The sequence below is a fragment of the Eublepharis macularius genome, chromosome 7 (assembly GCF_028583425.1).
Source record: "Eublepharis macularius isolate TG4126 chromosome 7, MPM_Emac_v1.0, whole genome shotgun sequence".
Taxonomy (NCBI): domain Eukaryota; kingdom Metazoa; phylum Chordata; class Lepidosauria; order Squamata; family Eublepharidae; genus Eublepharis; species Eublepharis macularius.
The window spans coordinates 39731324-39745978 of record NC_072796.1 but is presented as its reverse complement, the minus strand read 5'-3'; the positions used below and the strand labels follow the sequence as shown (position 1 = coordinate 39745978).

At 42.2% G+C, this 14655-nt stretch overlaps 1 protein-coding gene across 1 annotated transcript in view; it reads left to right on the top strand.

Annotated features, from left to right (window-relative positions):
* HIVEP1 (HIVEP zinc finger 1) overlaps positions 1-14655 on the top strand; it is a 52864-nt gene that overhangs the window by 11487 nt on the left and 26722 nt on the right. The window contains exons 3-5 of the mRNA XM_054985852.1: positions 1007-6924; positions 11185-11315; positions 12139-12314. Of these exons, the coding sequence (XP_054841827.1) occupies positions 1007-6924; positions 11185-11315; positions 12139-12314 (6225 nt within the window). The remainder of the gene's footprint in view (positions 1-1006; positions 6925-11184; positions 11316-12138; positions 12315-14655) is intronic.

Sequence of the window (14655 nt, the reverse complement as noted above, 5' to 3'; positions counted from 1 at the left end):
CTGGTCTGTGGGGGGATCCCCCCGTGGGCCAGCTGAAGCGTGGGAAGGGCCTTTCCTTGCCGCTTGCAAGCACCGGTCAGCTGGAGCCGCCGGTCAGCTGGAGCCAGCCATGGGGTTTGAACGCGCCCTGAATCTTCCCGAAGCGAGCCGAAGCTTTGATTTGGCATTTCAGAATCAGGGGCAGCATGCTGGGCCCGATTTGGAAATCTCGAATCTTTACAAATTGGGTCCAATTCGGGTATTTATTCCGAATCGGAAACCCAAATCATACACCTCTAACAATAAACTTTAAAGAATTGCATTCATATTTAATTGAGTTAACCACGCAATTAGTTCAAAGAGTAGTAGTGAATGAAAGCATTAGAAAGGGGATAACTTGTATCAACAACATATTTTAGTATGTACCAAGCTGAAGCAAATGTAGCTGAGGTGGGGTGAGAATTTGAAGCAAATTCTCCAAATTCAAATAAATTCAGAAGTTTAAGATCACATTGTTAGGTTCAGACCCTTGTTCTGTTACACACTCTTGAGGTGACTGTTGGCATAAAGTTCCTAAGCAGTGAGACTAAATGACATTTGTCTGTATCCTTCAGATAGTTCTGGCAGTGCTGGAGCTTCCCTCTTGTCCAAAGAGGCTTTCCCTGACACAAGTGTTTCTTCTGTCCTTGAGATAGCCTTTTGCATCCAGAGAGTGGTTACAGAGATTTCACTTGTTAATAGATCAAGATGGGTATCCGTGTTAGTCTGTCTGTAGCAGTAGAAAAGAGCAAGAGTCCCGTATCACCTATAAGACTAACAAAATTTGTGGTAGGTTATGAGCTTTTGTGAGTCACAGCTCTCTTCTTCAGATAGCTGTGACTCACAAAAGCTCATACCCTACCACAAATTTTGTTAGTCTTATAGATGCTACTGGACTCTTGCTCTTTCCAGTTGTTAAAAGTGCTCTGTGGATGATAATACAGTTTGCACAGTCATTGTGTAACTTTATCTGTTTCTGTTTGGACAGAAATCTCCGAGGCTGTTGCAAGAGGGAGCACAGACGCAGTTAAAGGCGTGAAGCGTAAAAAGATTGTAACTGAGAATCATCTGACGAAAATACCAAAATCGCCTCTGAGAGCACCATCTCGGGTAAAACCTAAGGAAAAAACAGAAGGCACTCTATCGTCTAATATTCTTCCTGACTCTTCAGAGCTGATTAAAGAAGAGCACAGCTTGGCTACACAAAATGGGAAACAAAGCAAACAAAACGAGGGGACACTTAGCAGTGAGGTAGCTGTTAAAACGTCCAGATCTGGAACTTTAGAACACGCCAAGCTGCGTCGGTTACCTCAGTCCTTGGACTTGAATAAATGGCCAGTGGAAGACTACAGTTCAACCCAACTAAATCTACGAGTCAAGAAGGGTCTCCCTAGCTCTTTGTCAACTCCAGCCAGGGTTGACAGTAATGAATGTATTAATTTTGTTGATTGTAGCAATTCATCCTCATGTACAAATACTGCATTCGATGTCTTACTGAAAGCTATGGAGCCCGAGCTGAACACCTTAGCCCAAGAGTGCCCTTCTAGTGGGATGCAAATAGAAAAACTGAAACCAAATAAAACTGTAAGCGCCTCTTCTAGTCTCGCATCCAATACTCCGAGTGTCCAAAGTCACGCTGCTTTGCTGCAGCAAGAATTTGTAGCTGGATCTCAATATTATCCTTGCACTTCACAGACTGTGCACGTAGCAACATCAGGGAAGAGTGAACAAGCACAGATGCACTCAGTGACTCACTCACAAGAACAAGTTCTTTCCAGAGCTGGGCAACAGAACCAACAGATTACAGCATGCTCCAGCTTTCCTAATTCATCAGTGCATCAGCAGAATCAGGAAAATCTCAAACTCCAGCATATATACAACATAGCGGTCACCTCTTCTATAGTCAGCTCCCCATCTTCTACTGTTACTCAGGTTTTTTCTCAAAACCCATTAGTAGCAAAATCATCTTCTCCTTTGTCCATTCACCCCTCCAGCTCTGCCACCCAGTTACCTATAGCTCCCTTGTACAATTCAGCCCAAATAGCTTCAGTTGTCAGTCATGGTGTGGAACAAATATGTAATCTTCTGAAAGACCAGAAGCCTAAAAAACTGGGGAAATACGTCTGTGAGTATTGTAACAGGGCTTGTGCCAAGCCCAGTGTTCTCCTGAAGCACATCCGTTCCCACACAGGAGAACGACCATATCCGTGTGAAACTTGCGGGTTTTCGTTTAAGACCAAAAGCAATCTGTACAAGCACAAAAAGTCCCATGCTCATGCGATCAAGCTAGGACTTGTCCTCCAGCCAGATTCTAGCGGTTTGTTTCTCTCCCATGAGTCAGTTAAAGCACTTAGCATCCATTCCGATGTGGAAGAAAGTGGCGACAGTGATGACGAAGGCACAGCTGACGAAAGACAAGATGACCAAGGACCCTTAGAACTGGAACACACACACGTAATGAAAATGCTATCCAATTCTGAATCATCATTCAAAGGTAGCTCTGTTTCACTAAGCAATCCAGAATATATGGGTGACTCATCCTCACAGGATTCATCCACACAAGCAAGGACTTCTTTACCTAAAGTGATTGTTCACCCTGTAAATGTTTCTCCTTTAAGGTCCGATAGCCCCAAAGTAGCAGAAACCACCTCAACAGTTTGTATGATGCAACAAGGAGACTCGAAAGTCATAAATGTGAAACCAAATTTAATGGGAACAGACTTGGTTAAAGAGTCTGACATGAAGCAGCATCAGAAAACAGAAACAAGCATTGAGGAACAACATGGGACAGTGGTACATGCTCAGCTACAGAGGCAGCAGGCAACCGATTGCTCCCAGGATCAGCAAGGAAAATGTCTCTTGAGTCCTAGAAGTTTAGGTAGCACTGATTCAGGATACTTTTCACGTTCAGAAAGTGCCGATCAGAACATGAGTCCACCAACTCCATTTATGAAGGGACTGCCTGCTTCTGAAAAAGACCTAAGTAAAAGTCTACCTTGTGTGCCACGGATGAGCACCACAGTGGCATCTGTTGTGCAAACAGTTTGTCCTGACAAGAACTTGATTTCCTCTGGCCAAATGAGACCACCCTTGGCCACAAAAACTCTTGAAGAACGCATTTCAAAGTTGATATCTGATAACGAGGCTGTAGTGGATGACAAACAGTTGGATAGTGTGAAGCCACGGAGAACATCCCTGTCAAGAAGAGGCAGTATTGACTCTCCAAAATCCTACATTTTTAAAGACTCCTTCCAGTTTGACTTAAAACCAATGGGTAGAAGAACTAGTTCCAGCTCTGACATACCAAAGTCTCCTTTTACACCAACTGAAAAATCAAAGCAAGTTTTTCTCTTATCTGTACCAACTCTTGACTGTTTACCTATAACCAGAAGTAATTCCATGCCTACTACCAGTTATTCAGCTGTACCAAACATAATACCTCCCCCTCATCCCCTACGAGGAAGTCAGTCTTTTGATGATAAAATTGGCTCCTTGTATGATGATGTATTTGTGCCAGGGCCTGCCACTCCACAGCTTCAAGGTGGACATCCCCGCACTCTTGTTAGACAAACAGCAATAGAAGATTCTTTGGTAACTGAAGGGCACAGTTTTGGACCAGCACGATCTGTAGATGAAAGCTACGGATGCAACACATCTAATGAATTCGTAATAGCAAGAAGCAAATCCTTTGTTCAAGGGTCAAATTTGGATAAGACAAAGAAGTCGCATCAAGGCAGAGGGACAATGTTTGAATGCGAGACTTGCAGAAACAGATACAGAAAACTGGAAAACTTTGAGAACCATAAAAAGTTTTATTGTTCAGAGTTGCATGGACCAAAAACCAAGGCAGCTACACGAGACTCAGAACATAAAACTGTCTCCAACAGTACGCAGCCCCAAATCCTTCACTATCGTGTTGCCACTTCAACTGGTGTCTGGGAGCAGACGTCTCAAATAAGGAAAAGGAGGAAGATGAAAAGTGTTGGAGATGATGACGATGAGCCACAGACAAATGATAGTAGCAGTATGACCAAAAACGTAGAATCAGAAAGTCAAAATAAGCCAGGAAATACGGTCAGTGTCTCTAAACATGCTGCCACTGTCCTAGGCTCCCACAGCATTTCACTTCAAAAATTGGCTCAAAATGAGCTGGAGGCTTGTGGCGTAGAACAGGCCATGGAGACAAAGACATCCCTGCATGGTGAAAAGCAGATGGTGGCAGCCGTGCCAGAAAAAAATGAACTGAAAAGGCAAGGGGCCGGAATTTCAGTAATACAGCACACAAACTCTTTAAGCAGACCTAGTTCATTTGAAAAATCAGATTCTTTTGAAAGAGTTCCCCCAGTTTCCTTCCCGGATGCTAATAAGCTCGTGAAGCTCCATTCCCTGAATACCATCATAGTTCAAGAGGAGAAGCATTCCCTCCTGCATGCCTCCCACAGTCACCAGATATCAGACGTTTCAAGAGTTCAGCTTCACGAACGTCCAGTTGCTCCTAATGAAAGGAGCGCACCCTTGCCGTCACTAAGACTTGTTCGCCAGCATAACATCCAGGTTCCTGAAATATTGGTCACAGAGGAACCAGATAGAGATCAGGAAAGCCAATGCAGCGATCTGGAGAAGACAGAAAAATTTAATTGGCCTCAGCGTAGTGAAAGCCTATCAAAGCTCCCCACAGAAAAACTTCCGCCTAAGAAGAAAAGAATTCGCTTAGCTGAAATTGAGCACTCCTCTGCTGAATCCAGCTTTGACTCTACACTTTCTAGAAGCCTAAGCCGGGAGAGCAGTCTGTCACATGCATCTAGTTTCTCAGCTTCTTTTGACAAAGATGATCTCTCTAAAAATGGGAGTGCTTCCAAAGCGGAACCTTTGAATAAATCCCTGGAATTCCTTTCCATTCCTCACAGTTCCAATTCACTCAGTGTGCCTCATTACAGAGAAATGCGACGTGCTGCTTCTGAACAAATTAACTGTACCCAGCCGTCCATGGAGGTTCTGGATTATAGAAGTAAGTCTTTTGACTGTGGAAGCATGTCTCCACCACCCAAACCTGCCTCACTTACTGAGATACCTACTTCCAAGTTCTCTACTTGCAGTGGTGTTGTTGGTCATGTACCTCTGTTAGAAAGGAGGAGGGGGCCCCTCGTGAGACAAATATCTTTAAATATTGCTCCAGAAAAAAATCAGCCTGAAATTATGTCAAGCACTTCCTTTCAAACCACTCCTGCAGCAGAGATTTCCACAGCATCCTTTCCGAGATCTCAGTGCTCTGGGAAATCGGAGGAATTTCCTTCAACTTCAAAGCACCCTCAGCTTTATGCCAAGTCTTTGTGTGAGCCTCTGTCCATTAAAAGCAGCCTCTCTTGTACCTTGCCTTCCAGTGAACAGGCTTTAGGTTCTGGTTTACAGCATCATGTTCTGCAACCTTCAGCCAGTCAGTATTCACAAACTTCTCTTAAAGGACCAGGACATGGAACTGAGAAAAGGGTGAGCATGGTTACTGGCCAGCATAACGTGCAAGAGGATTGTTTTGCCCCCAAATATCAGCTCCAAGTTAAAGCAGTGCGCATAGGTCAGCAATATCCTGTAGGTCTTCCAGGCACAACTGGCAAAGAGCAGACAGGGGTTCCATTAGAAGTGCAGGTGAAACAGAATGACAAGATGGCCAATCCATATGGGCCATCTCCTTTGCAACATGTGGTTCCTGATCATAGCAGTGGTCGTATGTATCAGGTGGCACCCTTTGTTGTCCCTGTCCGCATTCACAGTAATATTCCATCCTATGGCTTGTCTACTGTTGCACCCCTTCCTCATATTTTAGTCACACAGGATCAGGCCAGCCAGTCTCTTTGTAAAACAAATCCTGCATTGGTGCCAACACTCAAAGATCAGCTGCCAAAGTCCCACGCAGATCCTCTGAGGTGTTTGCCAAGTTCACAGCCAGGACCTGTATTTGAAAATTTGCTTTATGAGACAGGAATAAAAAATTCCTCAGCATCAGGATCCTTACATATCATTCAGAAAGTGCCGGTTGGAGGACTTTTCCCTCAGCAGGAAGCCACAGCCTCAAGTAAGCGCATGCTCTCTCCCGCCAATAGTTTAGACATTGCCATGGAAAAACACCAGAAGCGTGTTAAAGATGAAAGCGGAGCCGCTAGCTCAACAGGTGCTCTGTCGCTGCATCCGCTGAGTGTGAAAGCTGGTGAAACTAACAAACAGAAGAAGCCAGTCTTAGTGCGACAGATCTGCACCACTGAGCCCCTTGAAAGTTTCTCATTGGATCAGGATGTCTTACCTCATAACAAAAGCAGTGCAGTCAATAATTTGTCAGATGTACCACTGCTGCCTGCTTTGCCTGAAGGTGGCCAGTCTGGACTATCTTCATTCACAAAGGAATCCTCAGAACATAAAAACTTACCAGCCTCTGAAACTGTAGGGTTTACAGTCAGAAAGCCACTTGAACCTGCTCTTTTGACCACTCAAGCTTCCTTTCTGAAGTCTCTAGATGACAGTCAAGAAAGGAAATCCCCCGGAGTTGTTAATGAGAGTAGACCTACTATCCAGCACCAAGCAAAATCCGGAGCCAATTTGTCTGTTGTGAATGCAAGCGATATACAACGATTATCTTTCCCAAGCCTAAAGACAACGACAAACTTCACATGGTGTTACCTGTTAAAAAGGAAGCCTGTGCATCTGATCCAAAATGACCAAAAGATTTCAGTTTATTCTTCTTGGTCTGTTAGTTCCAACAATCCCAATCCACTTGGTTTGCCAACAAAAGTTGCTCTTTCCCTCCTGAATTCAAAACAGAAAGCTGGAAAACCATCCTACGCTCAAGCAATAAGTACGAACTTTAGATCTGACATACTGGTCTACTCAAGCAAATGGAAGAACAACTTACTTAAGGTATTGAACTCTATTGGTCTTGAAGGTGGGGGGAAATTAAATGTTTATATTGAAGCCCTTCTTTGTCTTTCAGGGTGGGGGAGAAGCATAATATAATTTGGGTAAAATGGAACCCCAACAGGCATGAGGAAGGCCAAGGAAGAGCTTCTAATTATTGGATTATTATTATTCTGCTTCTATTATGAATATTTTTAGTGTGCACCCTGCTTCAAATGCTTTATTCTTCTGTTCCCATCTTTTCTCCTCATATTCTATGTGACCATGTCATGTTAGGGCTAGAGATAGGCACGAACCTAAATATGAACCAAAAAAACCCCACGAACCAGCCTGGTTCGAGGTTCGCGAACCAGGATTCGTGGAAGCTCGTTTCCACGAACTTCCATGAACTGGACTACTGGTTTGTTTGGTTCATATTAAAGAGCCAGTTTAAATGGCCATTTCCCCGGGGAAAATGGCTATATAAACTTTCCCTGCCACTTGCAAGTGGCAAGTCCCTTTAAACTATCAGGTGACAGGTGACGGGGGGATCCCCCCTTCACTGACTGCCGGCTGATAGTTTAAAGGGACCTGCCGCTTGCAAGTGGCAGGGCTCTTTAAACGGCCCAACCCCTCAGCCCCAGCCCCTCACCCTCCTCCCCAGCCCCCCACTTACCTTCCATCTGATGCTGGGGTGGTGGAGGCCTCCTCCACTGCCCTGCAGGCCCATGTGGCAGCAGAGGAGGCCCTCCCTTTTTTTACTGCCATTTGGCTGCGGCTGCCATTTGAGGGGAGGGGGGCCCTTTTCCTCCTCTGCTGCCCTGTGGACGTGCAGGCCAGCAGAGGAGGCCAAAAACGGACTTTCCACCCCTCAAATGGCAGCTGCGGCTGCCATTTGAGGGGCGCAGGGCAGCGGAGAAGGCCGAAAAAGCCCTTTCTGCCCCTCAAATGGCAGCCGTGAATCTCCCATTCAAGTTGGTATGATTTATAGCTGCTGTCGGCTAACATACTGTCGGCTACTTGTATGTTCTTTGTTTATTAGATTATTATCTGTGTTTTCTCCATGTAGCTCAGGGTGGCATGTAACCATGAGGGTTTTTTGACTGCAGAAATCCTGAGATCTTTATTAAATGTTGTAGTCTGAAAAGAATTCATAACCATAAAATCTTGCTCTGTTCTGTTCACATTTTTTTCATTGGAACGAGAAAGTTTGCTCAGTGTAGGAAGAATAATTTATGTGTATTAACTGACAATTAATTTGGAGTGTTGCCTGTATTTTTGGCCATTTTATATTCTTTAAGGATTACCTTTCAAATGATCAGAAAATGTAGAATTTGGCCTAAAGATAGGGAAGGGGTTTTCTCATTAGTAAGAGGAAATAAAGATATATTTTGACCTTTTAGACAATTGGTATACTAATTATCTTGCAACTAGAGATAAATTTGAAAAATTGCTTTGGGGACCTCTTGTTTTCTACAGCTTATAAATCATACTTATTGCTACTTCCAGCTGCAAAAATTTAAGCCACCTATGTTTTTTCAAGCATATAAATGTTTTTAATGACTTTCTCTTTCACTGATCCCTGCCTTTTTGTTCTTCCCTGTAAGATTTACTTGGCTGTTTTGTGATATGTCAGGGAACATGAAGTACTTAGGATGTAATAGAATGTAAGGATATTTTGAGATATCACATGCCAGCTATAACATTCAAGGATATGCCAACATATACCAATTCTTTGGTTTTGGTTTTTAAGAGATAGCAAAGAGTATAGATTCTCCCCAAGAGCCCCATGCTATAATTTTCCTTCTCCTACTCATTGACAGCGAGGATGGCCACAATTCCATATGGGATATTATCTAATGCCCCTCTAGTCCACCTAGTCATATCCCATATGGAATTGCCTTATCCTGAGTTGGCCTGTGAAGGTCAATACCGTCTACTCAGACTGGCAGAAGCTTTCCAGGGTCTCAGGGAGAGGTCTTTCACATCACCTACAACCTGATCTTTTAAACTGGAGATGTTGTGGATTGAACCTGGGATCTCCGCCAAGCCAAGTAGATGCTCTGTCATTGAGCCATGACACCTCCCCAGTCTTAATGAGTCAAGAGCAGGGAAATGCACAAATCAGCTCTGGTTTTGTTATTTGGATTGCTGGGTATTTTTATAAGACTATCTTATGGGCATTGCCTTCTTGCCAGCTGCAAGACCAAAAATCCAATAAGAATGTTCACATCTATTTTCACAGAGCTGTGGCACCTCCCACTTGCATTTGATGATGGTGATTTACACAGAGCCCTGATTACATTGAACAGCATTGCATATAGGGACAGTATAATATCTCCACCCACCAGATCATTTTATTTTGTTAACATGTTTGAGTGTGTGTGTTTACCTTCTTATCCATCCTATGCTAGTATAGAACAGGCCAAGTTCCCTGGAGCTGAGCCTGGATGTCTGTGGCAAAGTTGTTGGGCAGCAGTCTATAACAAGTTTCAGACAAGAAAAATTAATTTTGTTAACCATGTCTCTAAACCTTATTGCTGAAATTTCTGTAGTTTCTCATGACATTTACCACATATTAAAGGGGTTTTTTTGTGAGATAAAGGGGGAAATGGGAGTATTTATTTATATATATCATTTATAGTCCAACTTTCTCACTGAGAGTCAAGGCAGATTACATAGTGTGAGATTAGTACAATCAGTAGCAAGGACATTTCCATACAGTATCAAGGACATTTTCAAACTGTCAAGGACATTTCCCTAAACAATGTCATAGGATTTTACAAAGACATAACATTAGCAAGGATCCAATACAGAGCTGAAGAACTGCTGAAACAGAACATAATCAATTCTAGGACTGACATTAGATAACATGAAGCCCAGGTAGTATATAGGAGTGCATATTCAAAACAACAGATAATATGCAAGGCAAAATAGTGGTGAACTCTATGGTCCCTAACTCATTAGAGAAGCATCTGAGACCCCCTCCCTACAATACTTCCCTCCTATCTGAGTAAAAAGCCTTTTTGAATAATTCGGTTTTGCATCATTTGCGGAAAGCCAGGAGAGTGGGGGCTCTCCTGACCTCTTCAGGCAGGCCGTTCCACAAGATAGGGGCCACCACAGAGGAAGCCCATGTGCGAGCTGTTTTTGATTTCGCCAATGTGCAGGCTGGCACCTGCGAGAGACCCTGTTCTCTTGCAGGTTTTTTGGAGAATTAGAATGGCTTAAGTGGCTGTTAATGATAGAATCTGCCAGTAATTTCTAAGATAAGTCTATAAATAAAGGGGTATCACAACTTGGTCCTATGACCTGCTATACCAGCAAGTGTTTTGAACAGGGTGCAAGAATTGCCTGCAAAAATCAAAAGTAGCTTGAGTTTGCCTACACATAAGAATTTATGCACCCTGACTTGGATGGCCCAGGCTAGTCCGAATGTATCAAATCTTGGAGGCTAGGTAGGGCTGGCCCTGGTTAGTACTTGGTGGAGACCACCAAGGAAGTCCATGGTCATAGCTACACAAGGGTCAGTAGTGACAAGCTACCTTTGTTGATGTCTTGCTTTGAAAACCCTACAGGGTTGCTATCAGTTGGCTATGACTTGACCGTACTTTATATACACACAAGTACTTATGCACGTAAATGTTGGCCTTTGAGAACTATACTGCCAGGTATTCACTTGCAGTAATTGTGTTAGCCCAACTCATAGCCCTTGGCAGATCAGGAAGGAACTGAAGAGTATTTTTGCTTTAGGCAGTTTCGTTAAGCGTGCACTGGCCCAAATGTCCATTTGTACTACAAGTTCCTCCTCTTTGCTTTCTCTTCCACATCCACACTAATCAGACATCATGAATTACTAAACCAGCTAAGGCCTGGTCTGTGTATGCAGGAGAATGAGGTGGTAGAATGGGTTGCTCCTCTAATGTATAAAGGTGGTGGGTTTAAATGCACCTCTATTAAAAAAATAATCTCTGAAAACAGTAAATTTCCACAACAGAGGAGAAGGAAAAGAATTGGGTAGAAACTTTGTGTGCTGACTTTGTTTGCGATGAGTTTCTATTGAATTTCTTGCCATAGATAGTTTTTGATGCCTTAGGCAGCTTTTGTTCACATTGTTTTCCAGTTCTGTAATCCTAGTCCTATTGCATTGTTTATTAGAGGCCTTTGCTATGTGATTGTTTTTCATAGTGTAATTTGCCTTGAGAAAGGTGGGCTATAAATGAAGTAAGTAAAATACATAAATATGTCAAAAATAAGTAACTTACAAATTGATTTTTCTTTCAGCGGGCATTAGTTAAACAAAAGGCAGCAAGGGAACTGAGCAATAAAGAAAACTCTGAAACAAGCACTGATCAGGATAATGAGAACTCTTTAGCCAAAAGTGAGCCAAGAAGAGTGAAAATATTTGATGGAGGGTAAGTATTTTTAATTTTTTTCTAAGCAACTGCTGTATTTGGGGAAAATGCAGTTAGAAGGGGAGCTCATTATTGCCCCTACATTTAAACACCTCAAAACCATTGAACAAACGGGAGCTTATTTCTGAGTAGACCTGCTCAGATTGCTCCTTAAGAGACTCCATTCCTTCCAAATTTACTAAACTGTCATTTGCTCCTGATCTTCAACTAAGAACATTCTCCTGTCCTTTCAGTTATTTTCTTTCCCTATATTTGAGCACATAATTTCTCATGCTGTGGAGTACAACAACCCAGTTTCAACTTAATTTTCATAAGGCTTAATTCCTACCAGCTACCTTTCTGCATATATTTATGAGATGAAAGCAGATCGTGATTTACAACATGGTAGGAAGGAACTTGAAACAATGCCACTAGGTGGCTCAGAATGCTTGGAAAAATGGTTTTGTAGGCCAGACATGTTACCATTACCTCTGCTTTTCTGAGCAGTCATGAAGGGGTGGTAATAATGAACTCTGTACTCCTTGTGGTAGAGCCAACCAGTAACCAGTTCCCCATACTACAAAAGTTACCACATGGAGACTTATTGTTGATCATGCTTAAAGTGGCTGTGTACACCCACAGTCATACTCTGAGTAGGGCTTGTGCCACTCCCTTAAATGAAGAGTCCTAGCTCAGTGGCAAATAACAGGCTTTGAGTGAGATAAAATAATTGAAAAAATACTAATAATAAGTGGTAGGAATTATTTTCAACTGTTGGAATTTCTAGTGTTGCTCTTATACCAAGAAATGTCATAAGTCCATTGGATTATGTTGTTTATATTAGGTACAAGTCAAATGAAGAATATGTCTATGTTCGTGGAAGAGGAAGAGGAAAATATATATGTGAAGAGTGTGGAATACGCTGTAAAAAGCCTAGTATGTTAAAGAAGCATATTCGCACACATACAGATGTCCGTCCGTATCATTGCAACTATTGCAACTTTTCCTTCAAGACTAAAGGTAAATTAGCTTGAGATACCTAACTGCTTTTGGTTAAGACTAACCCAAACAATGGTTTTGGTTTTGGTTTAGGCCAACATGAATACCTAGAACCTCTATCTGTATTCAGTCAGTAGCTTTTTTCCCGATAAGGAAAAAATGTTGATATGGGAAGCTTATGTGCTGTTACTGTGCAATTAATCATTATTTATTTACATAATGCTAGTTCTGGGGGATCCCACCTTAATTCACTTTTTTCAATAGAATGCACAGAAAATGGTTCTACATCTTTGTCCTATTTAGGACATTGTCACCTGCACCTGCAAGCAGTGTCCCCGGTCACCATTTCCCAATTTTCTTTTTGTGCACAAAACAAAACAAAGCTAGGGCATAAAACACCGATATCCCCCATTTACCATTGGGGTATTTTATTGTTTCCACCAATGCAATGCATTGGGGTAAAAATGTCCCATGATTTTTTGCAAGAGTAAGCTGATCCAAGTAAGCACTGAAGTGAAATGTTACAGTGGTCTGTAGACTGTAGAAGGAAAGATCTTCATTTCAGAGATCAGCACCAGTCCATTACGTGCTTCAGAGACTTCAAGATCTTAAGTACAGCATCTTGTTCCAGTAGTCCACACCTGCTGGGGACCAGGTATGGAGTGGTCCCCTACCGAACAGAGTAGCATTTACAAGGCCAGTAGAGGATGTGCGCTTTGCATGGCCATATTCTTGCTTTAGAATGAAGGTGCCCCAAGAAAAAAGGGAAGTGCCCTTTTTAAAGCGCATCCTGTTCTGTATAGGAAGTGTAGATAGGTGTTATGGTGATGTATCTAGAGAATGAATTCATACATTCTTTTTGCTGGTGGTCCTAGTTCACACCGGTTGGTCACATGCTCATTTGGGGACTCTTGGACAAGATACTATTTAGATCCACTTTCTTCTGTGAAAAAATGGAGTTACGAGGAACTGACTTTATGGAGGTGATTTTAAGGAAAACAACAAGAAGACTGTGTAGTGTTCTGCTTGAAAAACTTTGTTATTCAGGAAGCGTTGTTCATTCATTTCTGTAAGCTGATGTAACATGTCCTACAGTTAATTCATTTATTATATTTAAAACATTTATTTATAACATTTGAAAGCCGCCTGTCCACCCAAGTTAGGGACCCGGAGGCAGAGAACAATAAAAACATTAAAACAAGATTAAACACAGTTGGCTGGAAAGGCAGCTTTAAAATGTCAGTAGCCTGCCAATGTATGTCTTTTCCTCACTTTTGTAATCCACCTTTCTCACTGAGACTTGGGCCGTCGTCACACGGGCATCTCTTCCGTTAAATTTACAGCATGTAGCGTCCTACCTGTTATCGGCACAGTAACGTTTCTTTGGGTCACCTAACGGCTCTTTGCGCCACCAGCTGTCCACACCGAAGCACTCTGTTCTGTTCTCTCTAACCGCGCAGAAGCAGCTCCTCCCCCTTTTTAAAAAAAAATTATTCAGGCGTTTAATTCCGCTATAACGGAATAACAGCATATAAACATTCCGTTAGAGCAAAACATTACGACCCTTTTGTTTTTCCAGCTTTGAAATTATATAAATAGCCCTTTGCCCACAGAAAACTCCCTGTCTGACGTGATCCCCATCGCTGAAGACTCTGCCATGGCGATTGAGTCATTTTTACTTCAGCAGAAAGTTTGCATTGTGTTATTTCGTTATGGCGTTATAAGGACATAATAAAATTTTAAAAAGGGGAGTCACAGGAAGAAATGGATTCTGGGATTGAAGGGAGGGCATAGGACGTTGCGAGGCGAAATACATCGATGTGAGGCATTCACACTGAGGCACAAAATAGCGCGACTATCAAGCACAAAGCAGAAGAGAGAAAATCGCTACAGTGTTGGAATAAGGTGGGTGTTTGCCGGGAAATAGCGCCATTTTAGCGCTAAATAAAAGCCCGTGTGACGACGGCCTTGATTACAAAATTGGAAAACAAGTCAATAAAACAGTATAGTATATACAAAACAGTGCAATGAAATGCCTAAAAACGGCACGAATATTAAAACAACCCTAATCACTTTATAAAAATGCTGTCCTGAACACATTCTGCCAAATGGTAAGCTGTAAGAGTCTTCCCATTCTTTCATGTTATGTTCTAGCATGAGCTAAATATTAAAACTTTTTTTTTTTTTTAAAAAAAGACAGTTTTATAGGAGAACTTTGTCAGGATGTCATTCATATCTACATTAGACATAATTACATTTTCTTCACAGCAACAGCTCTATTTCATATTACTTTTGATTGCTTCTTTCATGATGCAAATACAATGTAATATAATAATAAACTGCATGTTCTATATGGATATAA